A 20,718-nucleotide genomic window follows, 5' to 3' on the forward strand; every position below is an offset into this window, starting at 1 on the left:
TGAGAAACAGTTCCCACAGAGGGAAATTTCCCATTGCCCCTATCCCAGGTGACACCCTGGGAAAGAAGATTTTTTTTGTTGTGGAATCCCTGTATGACTTTCCTTAGATAAAGCCTGCTTTTTCCAGATCTCCAGGCTGCTTATGTACCATTTTCAATTGAGTTATGGCTGTGCTACTGCTGGCCAAGCAGTGCAGCTCTGCCCCAGCAGATATTCCCAATTGCCCTGGTGATAACCCAGATGCTGAGGAGTGGCAGATTGAACCGGTATCAGTGAATCTGGCTGAGATCTCCATCCAGATAATGAAGTCAGGAAATCCTAACCTCAAGAACCTGCATGCTGATCTCCTGCACCCTTCCTGCTTTATCTCTTCTTAACAGTCCCAGCTCAGTACAAGCAGGTGGGAAATGCAGATATTTTACAAGTAAAATAATTCAGAGCATCCTCCCTTCTTGTTTTCACCTAATTTTGGCACTATTTTAAAGTCACAAAAAAAAAAAATATATATATATACATATATAAACCTGACATGGTGCAACAGTGCATCTATGTCAAACCTCTGGCTTTGCTCCATGCTCTCAGCCAGAACAGCATTGCACTGATGGGACAAAGCTGCTGTATTAAAGAAAAAGGATTTTTCCTCATATTTGGTGGTCTTGTGGAGAGAACTCCATAAACCCTGAGTGCCTACGAAATCAGAGCCCTGCAGGAAGAGGAAAGGGTTTGTCTTCTCTTGGGCAAGATTTACACTTGGAATGTCCGTGTCTGGATCCAGGCAGTGCTGGGGCCCAGGGGCTCCCTGTGAGGGAGGTTGGGGCTGCACCACGCTGGACACACTGTGGTGTTTCTCAAGTGTTGGTGGCATCAGGGTTTTGACCAGACTGAGACACAGCCCCTGACCCGGCAGATGGGCACCTGTGAGTACAGCTCTGTCTGTGCTGGATTGTGCTGTACAGGTGGACAGCAGGAACTGCCACAGGAAAGTCCAGTAAGAGGAATCCCCCTTAGACCAGAGAGGTGAAGACTGGGAACTCCAAAAGGAAGGGCTTGAGAGAAACCTGCCATGTTTTCTTTAGAACTGCACAACCTCTGCTCAAAAGAGAAATGGAACTAAATGGGGGAAGCAGTAGTGTGTCGTGTCTCTTTGGTAGCCTCTGGTGGGGCCTCTCTCTTTTTTTGGTAGTAGGGTTGAGGTGGTGTTTCCCCCTCCCCTTTTCAGGCTGTGATGTGAGAAATGCTCATTAGGCCTCGGCCTTGATGAGCAGCACCTGGGCCCAGCTCCTCTCGAGCTTATCAGAACTACTGCCTGCTCCCAGGAAGTGCTGCTGCCCAATGAGATCCTGGGCTTTTTTATGAACAGCCTAAGAAATCACTTTTTTTGCCTGAATGGCATGACATCCTGGTTCTCACACTTTCAAAGAAAGAGTGTCGAACTGAATTGCAGCCAGGATGAAACATTGTTATGACTAAAGCCCACTTTCTTGCAGCTCTATAAACAAAAATGAGGGTCCAGAATGAGACCCTTTGAGCCCTCCTAGCATGCCATGACCAGTAGGGCCTCACATAGCCGGGAACTCCCAAGTTTGCTGTACTCAGAGAATCCCAAACAACAACTGATCCTGGGCCTATCCCCCACTCCTCGAGGCTCAACCCTTGGCCTGGTGATGAGATGTGAAGACATCTAAAGCAAATATTTTACTGCCTTTGAGGGGGAATTTTTCACAGGTGCCTTGCACTGACTCTTTCTGTCTGTGTGCATACACATGTGAATGTGCTTTGACAAATATGGGAGAAATGCTGCTCTCTCAGATGTTTAAGTATCTTAGATATTTATGTAAGTTAGGCCTGTAAATAAGTTTAATATAAGCTAAAAGCTAAGTTAAATGCTGTTAAGTGTTATTCCTTTGCTAAATTGTTATATTTAAGAAGAAAGTTAAATACTTTTGAGTGTTGTTAATCTTTGAGGCCGTATTTCTTTTTATCCTTGCCCTCTCTATCATTTTATTGCACACATCGAAACACACACACAAATACACACAGAGATAGTTCTTGGTTCATTCCTGTTTTGATTCATGGGATTTTTTTTCCCTGTTTTTTTACCCTTGGTGTGCCTTAACTATCTAGTAAGTAGTAGAGTGAATCTTGCCAAGAAACTTCATCATGCTCTTGCTAATTGTTAAATCTGTTTTTTACTGATACCCCTGCCAGTGATTTTTGAAGCAATCTCAAACGCTCATTTTGTAATGGGGCTGTAGTTGCTTTGACAGGCTGAAGGGGAGATGTTGATGTTGTGTTTTCTCTGGACACATGGGTTGGACAGGGTGTAACTCCCATTCCAGGCCCAGCAAAAGGGAACAGGTGCTCATCGCTTCTTTCATGTCTCTGTGACTTCCAAGAGTGTTGGAGTACTGCCTTGTTTTTAGCAGTGCCTCCAGACCCTTTTATGTCTCTGCTTAGGGGAATGCTGTGTCCAGGGGACCTTGGATCTGCCAGGGGTGGATATTTGGTCTCCACCCCTGGCAGATACTTTCCTCCTGGCTGAACAGGAGGCCAAACAAACCCTGCCAAGAATGGGTAGAAAATGCACCACTGGCATCAGGCATAGGATAAGCTATCTATCTGTGCCCATGCTAGTGAAAGAAATGAACAAAGGAGATTCTGTTTTGTTCGTGCTGGAATTTGTTGAGCTTGGGTGGGTGTCATGTCCCCACCCAGCTGCTCCTTTATTCTTCTGCAATAGGCCAGGGGGAGAATAGAAGGTGTTACTGTCATAGAAAAAGCAGAGTTGAGTTAAGAAAAATGAATATAGTTTATTGGCTATTGATAATAGAGTAGCATAATGAACAACAAACACAAAACTAGAACCCTTTGCCTTCCCCTCTTCATCTTCACAAATCAAAATTCAATCTTTCATTTCTGGTTTGTCCACCTCCTCTGCTACAGTGGCATGGGGAGATGGGGAATGAGGGTTGCAGTCAGTCCATTAAAAATTTTCCATTCTTTTCTCCTCACTTTCTTCCATGCAGAAGCTTGAATCCCATCCATGGGCTGCAGTCCTTCAGGATCAGGCAGTTCTGACGTGGGGTCGCCATAGGCTGCAGTCTTTCAAGTTGCACCCCATAGCAGTGTGATGTCATAGCTTGTCTCAGGTATCCTGTCCTTTCCCAGGTGTCAATCATTTCCCCCTCTCCTTGCCCTGACCCCTGCTGGGTGCTGTCTGTCAATCCTGGCATTTCAGTGGAGCATTGAGTTGATTGGCAGAGTTCAAAAGATGCCCTGCATTCCTGGGGGTCCATTGGCCCACCCAGGTGTCCCTTGCACCTGAGACATGCCCACCCTGTACCTGATTTGGGTTCCTTACCCTCCCCTCCCTCTCTCCCAGGGGTTAAAAGACCCAGCAACCCCACGGTTCAATGATTTTGTTAGTTGTTGTTATGGGATTCAGAAGTCTGCCATCTGAATAAACTCTGGATCGAAACTCTGGCAGAATCCTTCCTTCACCTCACCTTAAAGCATCAGCACAGAAGGTAAACCGGGGCTTGTGCATGTCGGATCTTGTCTCCAGTGCCAGCTGCAGCATCCAGCTTAGCCAAGGTGTCTCTGAGGTGAAGCCACCGCAGTGACGCCTTTCGGCCGAGCAGCAAAGGCTAGACAAGCCCGGGCAAGTCCCATCCAGACATATACTGGAATTTATTTCAATAGCACCCACCACCCCCAGTGTTACAAGTGATAATATTGCAAAAAAACAGAGACACAGCAGAAAGAAATATAAACCCAAACACAAATAAACCTGATGCTGAGTACAGTCATTTTTCAATCAGCAAGTGCCAAAGCACTAGAGGAAGGTTTGCAGTACTCTTATTGCCTGTTTACATCCAGCCCATGTACCAGATCTAAATGGATTTGTTATTGACAAGAATTGAACTCGAAAAAATAACCAAAATTAATTACCTAAATGAACTGCTATTTATAGTCTAATTCATACTCATTTGCTTCAAAGATTTTGAAATGTTTATTCTTAACTTCAGCGGTACAGACAAAACATCTGTATCATCTACTTAGAGACTTCCATTAGAGATAAATTGACTTGTGTCTTATAGTGAAATGCCAAAAAAATAGCCAGTAAGTGTTCATCCACTCTGATAATGTGTTTCAGATAATATCCTTGACTGCTGCCATTGTGATTGTTACACTGTGTTGCATTAGAGATGCCATAGACAAAAATGCTGAAAATAAAGGCCAAAAGTACAGCTTCAACATGAGCCATGGTACTATCTTGTCAATTTTTACTTCCAGGTAGATGAAGAAGCTGTTCCTAAAATTGGCAATTTTTATACAATAAAAATTATGTAAAGACAGGATGAAAACTATATGTTTGAACAATCAAAAAAACTTTGAAAACCTGCAAGAGATATAAGTAGGAGAGGAACACAAAAGTGATAGGGATGTATTATTAAAAGAAAAGAATATACCCATGAGATGCATAAATACAAAAATCTGCAGCATCCCAGTAGCAGCAAGATCTTCTCATTAGAGTTCAGGGTTTTCTTTTTGACCCAGGCAATGCAAAGCACAGAAACAAGGAAAGCATTTATCTACATGCCAGGAAATGCCCAGAGGGTGATTGTTTTAGGTTGGGAGATGTAGCTGGGGGTGTGTATTCTATTGCCATCTGTTAGAGGTGGGGCAGTTTTCTTCTGTTAATTGGGCCACCTGTTAAAACCAGGTGGGACAGTTTTCTCTATCTCTGCCAAGACTAATCTTCCCTCAGAGGAGATATCTTCTGTTAATGGGCCCTTGAGTGTCACTGCATGGCTGATAAAATTACATCATCCCACTGGGAGATGTTCCACCCAGGGGGAGGAGCCAAGTATTCCTACCTGGATATAATCTGAGATTTGGAGCACCACAGCCAGTCTTTCCCATTGGATTCCCAGAGGAAGCCCAGGCCCATCTACATCACCACTGCACCCTCAGAGGAAAATGCCACCCTTCTACAGGATCACTGCTCCAACAGAACCACACCTGTCACTGCAGGAGGGCTGCAGCCACCATTCAATCAGGTTGCTGCCACCACCCTGACCCACAAGGTGTCAGGTCATATTCTGACTCTGTGAGTAGGTTTTTTTTGTACCATTCAATTTGTATTTATAATTTTCCTAGTAAAGAACTGTTATTCCTATTCCTCTATCTTTTCCTGAGAGCCCCTTAATTTCTAAATTATAAGAAGTCAGAGGGAGGGGGTTTATATTTTCTATTACAAAGGAGGCTCCTGAGGGGGTTTATATTTTCTATTACAAAGGAGGCTCCTGATTTCCTTGGCAGACACCTGTCTTTTCAAACCAAGCTAGTGATGATGGCCACAGTTGTGGCCCTGTATGAAGTGACATTGAATTGCTGTGGAGGGTGACAAGCTTCCATGGTGCAAGCTGAGGAGCAGAGCTGTGCTGGCCAAGGGGGCTGTGGCAGCAGAGCCTGAGGCAGGTGAGTGACTACTGTTGGTGGAGTGTCAGGGATGGCAAGAGGAGCTTTATAGAGCTGCTGCTGTTGCTCGAGGGGATTTTTGTGCTGCTGCTCTGGGCAGCAGGGCAGGTGCAGGGATGTAAATGTGCTGGGTATCCCCTTACCTGGGGCCAGTGTCACTCTTGACTATTTGAATGTTGTTTCAGGGGGGCTGTGCTGGGTGCCACCAAGAGCGGAGATGTTTTTTCTGCGGTGGAGTGTGTTGTGATGTTGAGACAGGCTCTGTCTTCCTGACAGAGGAATCATTCCTTTGCCCCCTGTCAATGGGGTAGCATAGAATAACCCCTGAGTGCTAGCCCTGCCCTTTCCTGACTACTGCATCATCTGAACTGAACCTTCTCCTGAACATCTGTATCATCTACCTGCAGATGATAAAAAAATTATCCCTGGCAAAAATTAACACTGTCCTGGTCAGAACTAGGATAAAATATTACAATAGCAGGATCCCACCGTGACTATGGTTTGGAATCAGCTCAGTGTGAGGAATATGGTACCTTAAAAAACTTAAAAGTGCATATAAATCAGAATATTGAGTGCTAGGTTTTCAGATCAAGAAAATATGGATCAGGTGTTCAGAAGACAGGAGTCTGCTTTTTGTTCAAATACATGCCATTTGACATCACTCAAGAATGGAAAGGATTCTCCATGACATTGTATCTACAACCTTATGTGGATTTTTTGGTTGTCTTTGTGCATCTAAAAATGCATGAGACTGATGATTTTATGCATATAAAGGGACGCACAGCTGTATTAGGATCTGGGAGACATCACACACAGACTGCATTGCATCCATCTGAGCTTGGTTTAGGCTGAACATCTTCCCTCTCCAGAATACTTCTTAATTAGACCAAACCCAAGAGGATTGGTCTTGGTTAGCTACCTGCTTAGGGTATTAGTTGCCCAGTTTCTTCTGAGAAAATCTATTCCATCCATAACTGGACTTCAATGTGCAGATGGCCTCAATTGTTTCAGGATACAGTCCTGGAAAATAAAATGAAATCTCCTCAGGGCAGGTGTGATGAACTTGTTATGGAAATATAAATTCAACTCCAAATGTTTCCTAGCCCCAGAAGGTGGATTGGCATGTTATAAAGTCGTATTAATTATTTGTGTGCTTGTTTCTGGGCAGTTGCAGTTTAGGGGAGATGGGTATTTTGGTGAGGCAGCCTGCTAGCATGTGTGGTCTTTGGAAAAAGTGATACTGCAGTGGCTGAGAGGTTGCTCTGGCCTAAATGGTTGTATCTCTCATATCAGAAGCAGGAAGGAAACTTTGAAGGTGAAATGAGAAATGCACACCTGGCACTGGGTGTGAGGTAAAAGGACCCTCTGGGCATGTGCTGGTAAAATAAATGACCAGTTCAGGTTCTGCTCTGTTCATGCTGGTGTGAAGGAAACTTTCCTGTCTCACTACCCAGGAGGCCTCTGACAGCCACACCCCAGCACCAGAGGCTGTCTCTGCAGGGACCAAAGCCCCTTCACCATGGGCAGCTGCCCCACTCCACTTCCTCCACAGACCACACTCAGAGCCAGACCAGGTTTCCTCCCCAGCTTGGCACTGGGTTTCCCATAGTAGAATCTCAGGCCTCTGGATCTTTAAAGCACTTTAATCATGGCACAGTGACACAAGAGCAGCTCAAGCTGGGAGCCTTTGAGGAGGTAACCCAACCAACTGGATCCCTGGGATTTTGTGTCCTTTCTGTCTATGCACATGATGACTGGAGTGTCTTAAGTGTCCAGTCAGCTGGCTGGTGCCACAGGTCCCTTTGCCCTTTGTTGCGCAAGGCTTGGCACCATGCTTGGGACTCCCAGCACTGCCCCACAGCCTGCAGCTCCCTCCCATTGCATCTGCTCCCTGAGCTGTCTGCACTGCATGTGTTCCTCCACACCAGAACCATTTCACGTTTGCAGGCCCTGTCACGGTGAGTTGTCCTTGGGCAGCTCTCAGAGCCCCACTCAGTCACGTTTTGAGTCTCACTCTGGAGTAGGACATGGGTGGCAGAAAAGATGGAACTTCTCATGAGTCAAAGTAAAGACAGGGGAATCACTCACCAATTATTTTCCCAGAAAACAGATTTGACAAAGGGAAAATCAGTTCAATTTATTGCCTCTTGAACACAAAGTAGGATGATGTAGAACATGCACAAAACTAGAACATTTTGTCGTTCCCCCCCAATAATCTCAGGCTCAATTTAACTCGTTCAGAGATTCTCTACCACTGCCTCTCCTCAGGAGCAGAGGAGGACAGGGAGTGGGGACTATAGTCAGTTCATAAAAAGTTGTCTCCTTCAGTCTTCTCCTGCTCCAGAATGGCTCCCTCCCATGGCCTGCAGTCTTTCAGGACTTCTGTTTTCCCAGAGGAGCCACAATGGTCGCTGATGAGCAGTGTCCAGTGCTGGGTCCATTGGAGTGCCTAACAATGGCTTTTCCCAGCACGGGACTGCCTTGACTTCACCTGACTAAGAGCCCACAGGCCCCCAGCTGCAGCTCCTGGCCCAGGCACCCCATACATCTGCCTGTGTGTCATGGCAAGATGAAGCTGTGGCATCATTCCACACTGCACCTTGCACAAAACCCACTTTCCTGGGGCTTCCCTGAGCCAGAGTGCAGTGGGCAGAGCCAATCTCATCTCCAGGTCAGAGCAGGCCAGGAGAGCAGTCCCGCAGAGCAGGCAATCCTGTCCTTGCAGGAAGTGGGCACAGAGGACACTCAGGGCTGGAGTGGGGAGGGGTTTCTGCACCCCCTGAGCTCCCTGGGGCCGTTCCTGCCTCGTTCTTTGTGGCTCAGTGACCACCTCTGGGGAGTGAGAGGGCTCAGTGTGTTCACACAGAGCTATCAGCCACTGCCAGGCAGTGATACAGCCCATGATATATGCCACAGCATGGGGCCACATCAGAAGGAAAGGTAAACCAAAATTGAGATAAACCTATTCATTGGAGCTAATTCATTCTGTGAATACCAAAACATCTGTGGCAGGTTGGCAGTATTGTTATTCCATTTTTTGCAGCCCGTTTGCGTTCTAGTCTTGCATATTTCTCTGTTCCATCAAGCCTATAGAAAAGTAGCAGAAAATAAAGCCATTGCTGGTCCTCAGAGATGAAATAAGCAGGGTTCAGCTCAGTTTAATTTCTGATTATGGCAAATTCAAAATCTAAATCCTGTCATGTTGAATAAAAGCTCTTTCAGAGTCTCAGAATCGCAACTAAGGCATTTTATTGTAGAAATACAACTTTGGAATTGCCACTAACAAATACACTCACTGGATTAGCTCTAAAAATATCTAGGAGAAAAGAAAAAATTAAGGCATAGCAATGGGTAATTGATTATCTCAACTTCACCTCCAGGTAGGCCTATGAACAGAATTTCACCAGGGTACAATCTGACACAGTTGGAAGAGCAAATCTTTACAAAGAGGTGTTCCCTGCTTTGGGGAGGAGAGCAAAGCAATCCAGTTGTCCTGTGTGCACAGCGGAGTCATATTCTTATCCTCTGCCAGAGAGGATTTTAAATGGCAAATCGATGTTTTTGGGAGAAATGCAGGTGAGGCTGCAGTCAAAATACCTTCTTGCTGCCATGGTAAATGGTGGTGGGCAGCCAGCTGCTATGGAGATGGGGGATACTCAGGGCTGTGATTGCAAAGTCTGTGAGTCTTGGGCAGGGGCTGAACACTTAATTAGCATCACTCCCTCTTCCACTGGGCTCAGGCAGAGGTAAAGGGGCTCAGCCTGATGATCCATCACCCCACCAGCAGACTCTCATGCCCACATTAATCCCTTCACCACAGATGGGCTTAGGCATCGTTCCTACAGTCAGGGCTAATTGACTTTGTTAAAAAAATACATCTCAAATATGTAGTTAAATCTAAATACAGAAATAATGTATTTAATTCACAATAATTTAGCTCAAAATATACAAATGAAGTTTTCTTCACTTGGATGTTCAAGAGTGAACATCAGTATCATCTACATTGCCTGGAGTGCTGCAGAAGAAATTACTTGTTTTCTTCAGTGAATTATCAACATTTTGCATGGACTCCAGGTTCTATTACTGTTCTCCCTTCATGAAAAACTTACATTTCACACAGGAGAGAATCTTCAGAAGTGCCTTTTCCAGCTTGGGATTGCTGAAAATAAGAATAAGGGAATGAACACCTGGAAAAGCACACAGATATATGTATATAAGGAGTGCCATGATATTTTCTTTCTTCGTGGCATAAATTATTGTCAAGACCAAACATACAAAGTTGATGCTGTACATCACTAAGAAGGAGAGGACAGATTTCATGGCTCTGATGTGGGCATCCATGCTGAGATCCTTCATGGAGTTTGTCTGCATTGTGCGCTTATGTCTCCAGAGAGAAAAGAGAAGGAAAACAGCAGCAAAGATGACTACCATGAATGAAGTAGCAAATACAAAGCCAGAGAGTAAAAAAGAAGAGAGAAGATGTTTATCCTTTCTGATAGTTACTTCCCAAAAATTTCCTTGGTAGGTTGAAGTGATGTTGTTCCTCTGGAGAGTTTCATTGAGGACACCGATAACGGTGCCAATAACCAAGGCCAAAATCTCTGACCCCAACAAGAGCCAGGGCACCATTCTGTCAATTTTTACTTTCAGGTAGATGAAGAAGCTGTTCCTGAAAGTGGCAATTTTTATGCAGTAGAAGCCACAAAGACAGGCTGTGACCCACAAGTTGGAATAATTAAAAAAGGTTGTAAATGATCTAACTAGTTGATGCATGGTTTGAACATGAAGGAAATTGGGATAAATTTTTGAAAGGAAGCGGTATATCCATGTGAAGCACAAATACCAAAACCTGGAGCATCCCAGCAGCAGCAAAATCTTCTCATTAGAGGTCAGGGTTTTCTTTTTCACCCAGGCAATGCAAAGCACACAAACAATGAAAGCATTTATCCACATGCCTGCAAACACCTCCAGGGTGATGATGGCCACAGTTGTGGCTCCATAGGAAGTGACATTGGATTGCTGTGGAGAGAAAGGAGCTTCCATGGTGCAAGCTGGGGAGCAGAGCTGTGCTGGCCAAGGGTGCTTTGACAGCAGAGCCTGAGGCAGGTCAGTGGCTGCTGTTGGTGGAGAGTCAGGGATGGCAAGAGGAGCTTTATAGAGCTGCTGCTGCTGATGCTGCTGGGGGGATTTTGGTGCAGCCACTCTGGGCAGCAGGGCAGGTGCAGGGATGTAAATGTGCTGGGTATCCCCTTACCCGGGGCCAGTGTCTCTCTTGACTATTTGAATGTTGGTTCAGGGGGGCTGTGCTGGGTGACACAAACAGCGGAGATGTTTTTTCCTTTGGTAGGGAGTATTTTGATTTTGATACTGATCCCTGTTTGATCAGTGTCAGGCTTCAGGATCTGGGTTCTTCTGTCCCTTTTTTGCCTATGATGATCATGCTGAGCCCTGGCTGTGCTCAGCAGGTCAGGAGACTCAGTGTCCTTTTCAGTCTGAGAGTCTGTTGCTGCAACATTCAGCCCAGATGCTGGAGAAGTGGAGTGATGGTTTACAGGCATTGAAATGCATGCTTGTCTTTCCAGTGGCATTGCCTTAGGCGTAAGTGAAGAGGCCCATAATCGGGCAGGTGACGAGAGCCAAGAAAACAAAGCTGGTACATTTTACAAGTTTATTTTAGACCAAGAGCCCGAAACAGGCAAAAATCAGGGCAAGTCCCTGTGCCAGGGTTCCAGTCTCATCTGCTTGGGAAAGGGAAGTCTTTCAAAGATGGCCCCATGCTGAGTTTCCCCCACACTGCAGTGCCCTAAAGCTTCCAAATGAATTTTACACCCTGAAAGCTGTGAGGGTTTTCCCAGGCAAGGTGTGTTAATCTCTGTAGAGCTGCATGCCATGCCCATGCCCTTTGGGTTAGTCCAGGACCTGTCACATTTGGCCTTGCACATCAGGACCACAGTAACCAAGGAGACAGGTTATTGTCTCCTAGGGTCCAGTAACCAGGACCACAGTAACCAAGGAGATCTCATCTGATGCTGTGGTGGAAGCAGAAAAAATGAAACCCCAAGCAAGAGCTCTCTGGCTGCAGGAAATGAACCACCAGCATTTTCCTTCTTCCAAGTGATGATAGGCATGTTTGCTGTGGGATATAGGAGCCAGCAGGATGTGACATGAATATTCATATCACATGCTCCTAATTGCATTGATTGGCCACCATGAAGACTTGGAATGTGACCCAGATCAGTTTTCCATACCGTGCCAGCCCTGGGCAGCCATTCCCATTGACTTCTGACATCTCTCCTGTGTCAGCTTCTCCAGGCTGGGCACATCCTGCATCTGTCCCCGTGGGCTGTGCTGGGTGGCTGTGCTGATGGACACCCTGTCCCCTCCAGTGCCAGCTGAGTGGGGCTGGTGCACAGGACAGGGATTGTGTGCTGCCTGTCACATTCTCAGGGGTTTTACAGAATTGGAAGAAAGGATCCCAGCATGTTTTATTGGGGCTGTGGTGTTTTGTGGGGTAACATCTGCAAGGTCCTGGTTTTGCCTGCTGAGTCTTGTGGCATGTGAGTTTGTGAGGGATGGATGTTTCACTGCATGTAGGAAATGAGATGGATCTTCTAGCCTTTTTTGTGGTTTTTAGGTTAGAGGATGAAGTTCAGGAGCAGCAGCAGTGAAAGAGGGGACGTGTGGCTGTTCCTGCCTTTTCACGGCCTTTCACAGGGGAGATGTGTCCAGATTTTGATTTGCCTCTTGAGCTGAGCTGGTGGCAGAAATGATCAGTTCACAAGGTATTTGCTGTCTTCTTGTCGGAGCTAGTTAATGTTTCACCTGATGTGATGGGTTGGCCTTGTGCAGCTGTCACATTCCCACTCAACTGCCCCTTCACTCTCACCTACAGGTGGGGCTGGGGTGGAAAATAAGATGGAAAACCTCATGGATTGAGATAAAGAGAGGGAGACCATTCAGCTGTTACTGTCATGGACAGAAGAGTCTTGAGAAGAACAAAATCAAGGTATTTATTGACTATTGGAAATAAGAAACAAATCAGAAAGATGAGGGATAAAAACAGAGATTAAATTAGAACCTGCTGCCTCTGCCTTCCCCTTCTTCCTTGCATCAGATTGATGCCTCTTTCCCAGGTTCTCTACATCTTTCCCTTACATGAGTGCAGAGGGATGGGGAATGGGGGTAGCAGTCAGTTCATAAGAAGTTGTCTCCTTCACTCTTTCCTCACACTCTTTTCCTGCTCTAGCAATGGTCTCTCCATTGGGCTGCAGTCCTTCAGCATGAGCTGATTCCAGTATTGTCTCTGCATGGGCTGCCATCCCTCAGGATACACCCACCCCACCTATTGTGCTGTGGGATTCTCCTGGTGCTGCAGGTGCCTCTCCTTTCCACTATAGACCTCCATGGGCTGCAGGGCACAGCTGCCTCAGCATGGTCCTCTTCACAGGCTGCAGGGGAATTCTTTCTCCAGCACATGGAGCAACCTATTCCCTCCCTTCATTGGCCCTGTTCTTCAGGACTGTTTGTCACAATATTCCTCGGCCCTCACTGCTGGGATATATTCCATCCATGACTGCACTTGAATGCGCAGATGGCCGCAATTGTTTCAGGATACAGTCCTGGAAAATAAAATGAAATCTCCTTGGGGCAGGTCTCATGAACATGTTATGGAAATATAAATTCAACTCCAAATGTTTCCTAGCCCCAGAAGGTGGATTGGCATGTTATAAAGTCGTATTAATTATTTGTGTGCTTGTTTCTGGGCAGTTGCAGTTTAGGGGAGATGGGTATTTTGGTGAGGCAGCCTGCTAGCATGTGTGGTCTTTGGAAAAAGTGATACTGCAGTGGCTGAGAGGTTGCTCTGGCCTAAATGGTTGTATCTCTCATATCAGAAGCAGGAAGGAAACTTTGAAGGTGAAATGAGAAATGCACACCTGGCACTGGGCGTGAGGTAAAAGGACCCTCTGGGCATGTGCTGGTAAAATAAATGACCAGTTCAGGTTCTGCTCTGTTCATGCTGGTGTGAAGGAAACTTTCCTGTCTCACTACCCAGGAGGCCTCTGACAGCCACACCCCAGCACCAGAGGCTGTCTCTGCAGGGACCAAAGCCCCTTCACCATGGGCAGCTGCCCCACTCCACTTCCTCCACAGACCACACTCAGAGCCAGACCAGGTTTCCTCCCCAGCTTGGCACTGGGTTTCCCATAGTAGAATCTCAGGCCTCTGGATCTTTAAAGCACTTTAATCATGGCACAGTGACACAAGAGCAGCTCAAGCTGGGAGCCTTTGAGGAGGTAACCCAACCAACTGGATCCCTGGGATTTTGTGTCCTTTCTGTCTATGCACATGATGACTGGAGTGTCTTAAGTGTCCAGTCAGCTGGCTGGTGCCACAGGTCCCTTTGCCCTTTGTTGTGCAAGGCTTGGCACCATGCTTGGGACTCCCAGCACTGCCCCACAGCCTGCAGCTCCCTCCCATTGCATCTGCTCCCTGAGCTGTCTGCACTGCATGTGTTCCTCCACACCAGAACTATTTCACATTTTCAGGCCCTGTCACGGTGAGTTGTCCTTGGGCAGCTCTCAGAGCCCCACTCAGTCACGTTTTGAGTCTCACTCTGGAGTAGGACATGGGTGGCAGAAAAGATGGAACTTCTCATGAGTCAAAGTAAAGACAGGGGAATCACTCACCAATTATTTTCAAAGACAAAACAGACTTGACAAAGGGAAAATCAGTTCAATTTATTGCCTCTTGAACCCAAAGTAGGATGATGTAGAACATGCGCAAATCTAGAACATTTTGTCGTTCCCCCCCAATAATCTCAGGCTCAATTTAACTTGTTCAGATATTCTCTACCACTGCCTCTCCTCAGGAGTAGAGGAGGACAGGGAATGGGGACTATAGTCAGTTCATAAAAAGTTGTCTCCTTCAGTCTTCTCCTGCTCCAGAATGGCTCCCTCCCATGGCCTGCAGTCTTTCAGGACTTCTGTTTTCCCAGAGGAACCACAATGGTCACTGATGAGCAATGTCCAGTGCTGGGTCCATTGGAGTGCCTAAAAATGTCTTTTCCCAGCATGGGACAGCCTTGACCTCACCTGACTGAGAGCCCACAGGCCCCCAGCTGCAGCTCCTGGCCCAGGCACCCCATACATCTGCCTGTGTGTCATGGCAAGATGAAGCTGTGGCATCATTCCACACTGCACCTTGCACAAAACCCACCTTCCTGGGGCTTCCCTGAGCCAGAGTGCAGTGGGCAGAGCCAATCTCATCTCCAGGTCAGAGCAGGCAATCCTGTCCTTGCAGGCAGTGGGCACAGAGGACACGCAGAGCTGGAGTGGGGAGGGGGCTGTGCACCTCCTGAGCTCCCCGGCGCCTTTCCTGCCTCGCTCTTTGTGGCTCAGTGATCACCTCTGGGGAGTGACAGGGGTCAGCATGTTCACACAGAACCATCAGCCACTGCTATTGAAATAAATTCCAGTATATGTCTGGATGGGACTTGCCCGGGCTTGTATAGCCTTTGCTGCTCAGCCGAAAGGCGGCACTGCGGTGGCTTCACCTCAGAGACACGTTGGCTAAGCTGGATGCTGCAGCTGGGACTGGAGACAAGATCTGACATGCACAAGCCCTGGTTTACCTTCTGTGCTGATGCTTTAAGGTGAAGGGAAGGAAGAATTCTGCCAGAGTTTCAATCCAGAGTTTATTCAGATGGCAGGCTTCTGAATCCTATAACAACAACTAACAAAATCATTGAATCGCGTGGTTGCTGGGTCTTTTAACCCCTGGGAGAGAGGGAGGGGAGGGTAAGGAACCCAAATCAGGTACAGGGTAGGCATGTCTCAGGTGCAAGGGACACCTGGGTGGGCCAATGGACCCCCAGGAATGCAGGGCATCTTTTGAACTCTGCCAATCAACTCAATGCTCCACTGGAATGCCAGGATTGACAGATAGCACCCAGCAGGGGTCAGGGCAAGGAGAGGGGGAAATGATTGACACCTGGGAAAGGACAGGATACCTGAGACAAGCTATGACATCACACTGCTACCCACTGCCAGGCAGTGATACAGCCAGTAATATATGCCATAGCACAGGGCCACAGCAGAAGGAAACGTAAACCAAAATTGAGATAAAGCTGTTGTTTCATTAAGTCAATTCAATCAGAGAAAATCTAAATGTTTGAGGCAGGTTTGAAGCATGACTGTTGTCCTTTTATATTCAGTGACTGTACAAGGTCTAAATGACTTTCCTACTGACAATAATTTAATTCCAAGAGCAGTTTTATTAATTGCAAATAGAAATTCAATTACCACCTGCTAATATTAGTTTAAAGAGTTTGAAATGTATAATCTTAACATCTTCGCTGAACTTCTCTACAATCTATACTGCCTGGAGAATTGCAATGAAAATTAATTAAACTTGTTTTCTCTAAAGATATTTTGCATGAGCTCCAGCATTTGTTACAGTTTCTACCTCATGCAAAGCTTGCACTTCACACAGGAGACAATCCTAAGCAGTGTCTTTTCCAGCTTGGGATTGCTGAAAATCAGAATAAGGGAATGAACACCTGGATAAGCATGTTGAATTAAGTTAGCAAGATATATTACAATAAAATGATTTCGGTACTCCATTGAATAAATTAGAGTCAAGATCAAAAAGATAAAGTTGATGCTGTACATCACTAAGAAGGAGAAAATAGATTTCATGGCTCTGATGTGGGCATCCATGTTGAGGCTGTTCATGGAGTTTGTCTGCATCTTGCACTTGTGTCTCCAGAGAGAAAAGAGAAGGAAAAGAGCAGCAAAGATGACTGCCATGAATGAAGTGGTAGATAAAAAACCTGTGATAAAATAAAGAGGGAAAAAATGTTCCTCTATCCCAATAGTTGCTTTCCAAAATCTTTCTTGGCAGGTGAAATTGAGGCTTTTACAGACAGCTTTATCAATACTTTCGTAGGCAAGAATTCCAAAAATCAGGGAGAAAATCACTATCCCCAACAGAAGCCATGGCACCATCCTGTCAATTTTTACTTTCAGGTAGACAAAGAACCTGTTCCTGAAATTGGCAATTTTTATACAATAAAAAACGCAAAGACAGGCAGAAACCCACAAGTTGGAACAATTAAAAAAGCAGTAAGAACCTTGAAGTAGTTGAAATATGGGATGAACCAGAAGGAAATAGGGAAAAATATTTGAGACAAAGACATATATCCATGAGAGGCACAAATACCAAAACCTGGAGCATCCCAGCAGCAGCAAGATCTTCTCATTGGAGTTCAGGGTTTTCTTTTTCACCCAGGCAATGCAAAGCACACAAACAATGAAAGCATTTATCCACATGCCTGCAAACACCTCCAGGGTGATGATGGCCACAGTTGTGGCTCCATAGGAAGTGACATTGGATTGCTGTGGAAGGTGACAAGCTTCCATGGTGCAAGCTGGGGAGCAGAGCTTTGCTGGCCAAGGGTGCTTTGACAGCAGAGCCTGAGGCAGGTCAGTGGTTGCTGTTGGTGGAGTGTCAGGGATGGCAAGAGGAGCTTTATAGAGCTGCTGCTGCTGATGATGCTGCTGGGGATTTTTGTGCTGCTGCCCTGGGCAGCAGGGCAGGTGCAGGGATGTAAATGTGCTGGGTATCCCCTTACCCGGGGCCAGTGTCTCTCTTGACTATTTGAATGTTGGTTCAGGGGGGCTGTGCTGGGTGTCACAAGCAGCGGAGATGTTTTTTCCTTTGGTAGGGAGTATTTTGATTTTGATACTGATCCCTGTTTGATCAGTGTCAGGCTTCAGGATCTGGGTTCCTCTGTCCCTTTTTTGCCTATGGTGATCATGCCGAGCCCTGGCTGTGCTCAGCAGGTCAGGGGATGCAGTGTCCTTTTCAGTCTGAGAGTCTGGGTGTGGCAATGTTCAGCCCAGATGCTGGAGAAGTGGAGTTTATTTTGATGCTACAAAGGCATTGAAATCCATGCTTGTTTTTCCAATGGCAATAACTTAAGTGTAAGTGAAGAGCACCATAGTGGGGCAGGTGATGGGAGACACAGCAAGTAAAGCTGGATTTTTACACAAGTTTAATTTGAGGCATAAGGAGGGAATGGGTAAAAATCAGGACAAGTCCCTGTGCCAGGGTTCCAATCTCATCAGCTTGGGAAAGGGAAGGCTTTCAAAGATGGCCCCATGCTGAGTTTCCCCCACACTGCAGTGCCCTAAAGCTTCCAAATGAATTTACACCCTGAAAGCTGTGAGGGTTTTTCCCAGGCAAGTTGTATTAAGCTCTCTAGGGCATGGACTGCCCATGCCCTTTGGGTTAGTCCAGGACCTGTCACATTTGGCCTTGCACATCAGGACCACAGTAACCAAGTAGATCTCATCTGATGCTGTGGTGGAAGCAGGAAAAATGAAACCCCAAGCAAGAGCTCTCTGGCTGCAGGAAATGAACCACCAGCATTTTCTCTCTTCCAAAGGATGATAGGCATGTTTTCTGTGGGATATAAGACCCAGCAATTTGTGACATGAATATTCATATCACATGCTCCTAATTGCATTGATTGGCCACCATGAAGACTTGGAATGTGACCCAGATCAGTTTTCCATACTGTGCCAGCACTGGGCAGCCATTCCCATTGACTTCTGACATCTCTCCTGTGTCAGCTTCTCCAGGCTGGGCACATCCTGCATCTGTCCCCTTGGGCTGTGCTGGGTGGCTGTGCTGGTAGGCACGCTGTCCCCTCCAGTGCCAGCTGAGTGGGGCTGGTGCACAGGACAGGGATTGTGTGCTGGCTGTCACAGCAGGGGTTTCATGGGGATGGAAGAAGGGATCTGTGTGACATTGTTCACAGGGGTACCAGGATGAGGGGAGAGACGAGAAAGTTGACTCCATGTTCAGAAGGCTTGGTTTATTGTTTTATGATATATATTATGTTAAAACTATACGAAAAGAAGAGAAGAAAGGATTTCATCAGAAGGCTTAGCTAAGAATAAAAAGGAATGAATAACAAAGGCTTGTCTCTGACTGAGACAGTCTGGACACATGGACTGTGATTGGCTATTAATTAGAAACAACCAGATGAGACCAATCACAGATTCCCCCTGTTGCATTCCACAGCAGCAGATAAGAATTTTTAACAGTTTGTTCCTGAGGCCTCTAAGAAACTCAGGAAGAAAAAATCCTAAGGGAAGCATTTTTCATATATCATGTTGGTGAAAGATCTGCAGCGTGTTTTACTGGGGCTGTGGTGTTCTGTGTGGTACCATCTGCAAGGTGCGGGTTTTGCCTGCTGCACTTGTGGCACATGAGGTTGTGAGGGGTGGATGTTTCACTGCATGTAAGGAGTAAGGTGGATCTCCCAGGGCTTTCCTGTGAAAGTGGTGAGGATTGTCAGATAAAAGGATAAAGTCCATGAACAGCAGCAGAGGAAGAATGGATGTGTGGCTGTTCCTGTCCTTTCAAGGCCTTTCACAGGGGAGGTGTGTCCAGAAGAGCTGCTTACAACCTGCATCTGGACTTGAGCTGCTGGTAGAAAATGACCAGTTCAGATTAAGTTTGTATATGCTGGCACTATTTCTTGTTTCACCTGCTGTGATGGGTTGAACTCAGGGAGAAGCCAGAACTCCACTGAGCTGTTCCTTCTCTCTCACCCATAGGAAGGGCAGGAGTGAAAACAGGGTGGAAATTCTCAGCGTTTGAAATAATGGCAGAGAGATCACTCCCCAGTTACTGTTGTGCACCAAATGCAGTTGACATGAGGGAAATGAATTTAATTTATTTAAATAGAGAAAATTGAGCAGAATAATGGTAAAGGAATAGAAAACTAATGCCACTGCCTCCACACCCCTTTCATCTGAGGCTCAACTTCTCTCCTTCATCCCCAGCTCCTCCACCTCCTCCCTCACAGCAGCACAGGGGCAAGTCAAAAAGGGGCTGCAGTCAGCTCTTAACAAGTTGTCTCCTCCACTCCTGACTCCTCAAGCTGTTTCCACAGTCAAGAGCAAAGCCTGTAGGCTGGGTGTTTCCCTGAGCCAGAGTGCAGTGGGAAAAGCCAATGTCATCTCCAGGTCAGAGCAGGCCAGGAGAGCAGTCCCACAGAGCAGGCAATCCTGTCCTTGCAGGCAGTGGGCACAGAGGACACGCAGGGCTGGAGTGGGGAGGGGGCTGTGCACCCCCTGAGCTCCCCGGGGCCGATCCTGCCTTGTTCTTTGTGGCTCAGTGACCACCTCTGGGGAGGGACAGGGTTCAGTGTGTTCACACAGAGCTATCAGCCACTGCCAGGCAGTGATACAGCCCATAATATATGCCACAGCACAGGGCCACAGCAGAAGGAAAGGCAAACCAAAATTGAGATAAACCTATTCATTGGACCCAATTCATTCTGTGAATGCCAAAACATTTGTGGCAGGTTGGCAGTATTGTTATTCCATTGTTTTTAGCCTGTTTATGTCCCAGTCTTGCATATTTTCCTGTTCCATAAAGAGTATAGAAATGTGGCAGAAAAAAAAAGCCCTTGCTGGTCCTCAGAGATGAAAGGACTGGGGTGCAGCTCAGTTTAATTTCTGAATATGGTAAATTCAACATGTAAGTTTTGTCATGTTCAAGAAGAACTCTTTCAGAGTCACAGAATCACAACTAAGGCATTTTATTGTAGAAATACAACTTTGGAATTGCCACTAACAAATACACTCACTGGATTAGCTCTAAAAATATTTAGGAAAAAAGAAGAAAATAAGGTATAGCAATGGGTAATTCATTCAGCTCAAGTTCACCTCCAGGTAGGCCTATGAACAGAATTTCACCAGGGTACAATCTGACACAGTCAAAAGAACAAATGTTTACAAAGAGGTGCTCCCTGCTTTGGGGAGGAGAGCAAAGCAATCCAGTTGTCCTGTGTGCACAGTGGGGTCATATTGTCATCCTCTGCCAGGGAGGATTTGAAATGGCAAATCGATGCTTTTGGGAGAAATGCAGGTGAGGCTGCAGTCAAAATACCTTCTTGCTGCCATGGTAAATGGTGGTGGGCAGCCAGCTGCTATGGAGATTGGGGATACTCAGGGCTGTGATTGCAAAGTCTGTGAGTCTTGGGCAGGGGCTGAACACTTAATTAGCATCACTCCCTCTTCCACTGGGCTCAGGCAGAGGTAAAGGGTCTCAGCCTGATGATCCATCACCCCACCAGCAGACTCTCATGCCCACATTAATCCCTTCACCACACAGGGGCTTTGGCATCATTCCTACCATCAGGGCTAATTGACTTTG

At 46.4% G+C, this 20,718-nt stretch overlaps 2 protein-coding genes across 2 annotated transcripts in view; both read right to left on the minus strand.

Annotated features, from left to right (window-relative positions):
• Nucleotides 1–20,718, minus strand: part of PKHD1 (PKHD1 ciliary IPT domain containing fibrocystin/polyductin) — a 281,842-nt gene that overhangs the window by 34,873 nt on the left and 226,251 nt on the right. The gene's annotated exons all lie outside the window — the stretch shown is intronic.
• LOC103821027 (taste receptor type 2 member 9-like) lies at nucleotides 15,945–16,932 on the minus strand. Its single transcript, XM_009095823.4, has one exon. The coding sequence runs from the start codon at nucleotides 16,902–16,904 to the stop codon at nucleotides 15,945–15,947; it is 960 nt and encodes a 319-aa protein (XP_009094071.3). The 5' UTR covers nucleotides 16,905–16,932.

The sequence above is a fragment of the Serinus canaria genome, chromosome 3, assembly GCF_022539315.1.
Source record: "Serinus canaria isolate serCan28SL12 chromosome 3, serCan2020, whole genome shotgun sequence".
NCBI lineage: Eukaryota > Metazoa > Chordata > Aves > Passeriformes > Fringillidae > Serinus > Serinus canaria.

Coding starts and splice junctions, on each gene's coding strand:
- LOC103821027 (XM_009095823.4), bottom strand. CDS start 16,904: ATGGAAGCTTGTCACCTTCCACAGCAATCCAATGTCACTTCCTATGGA.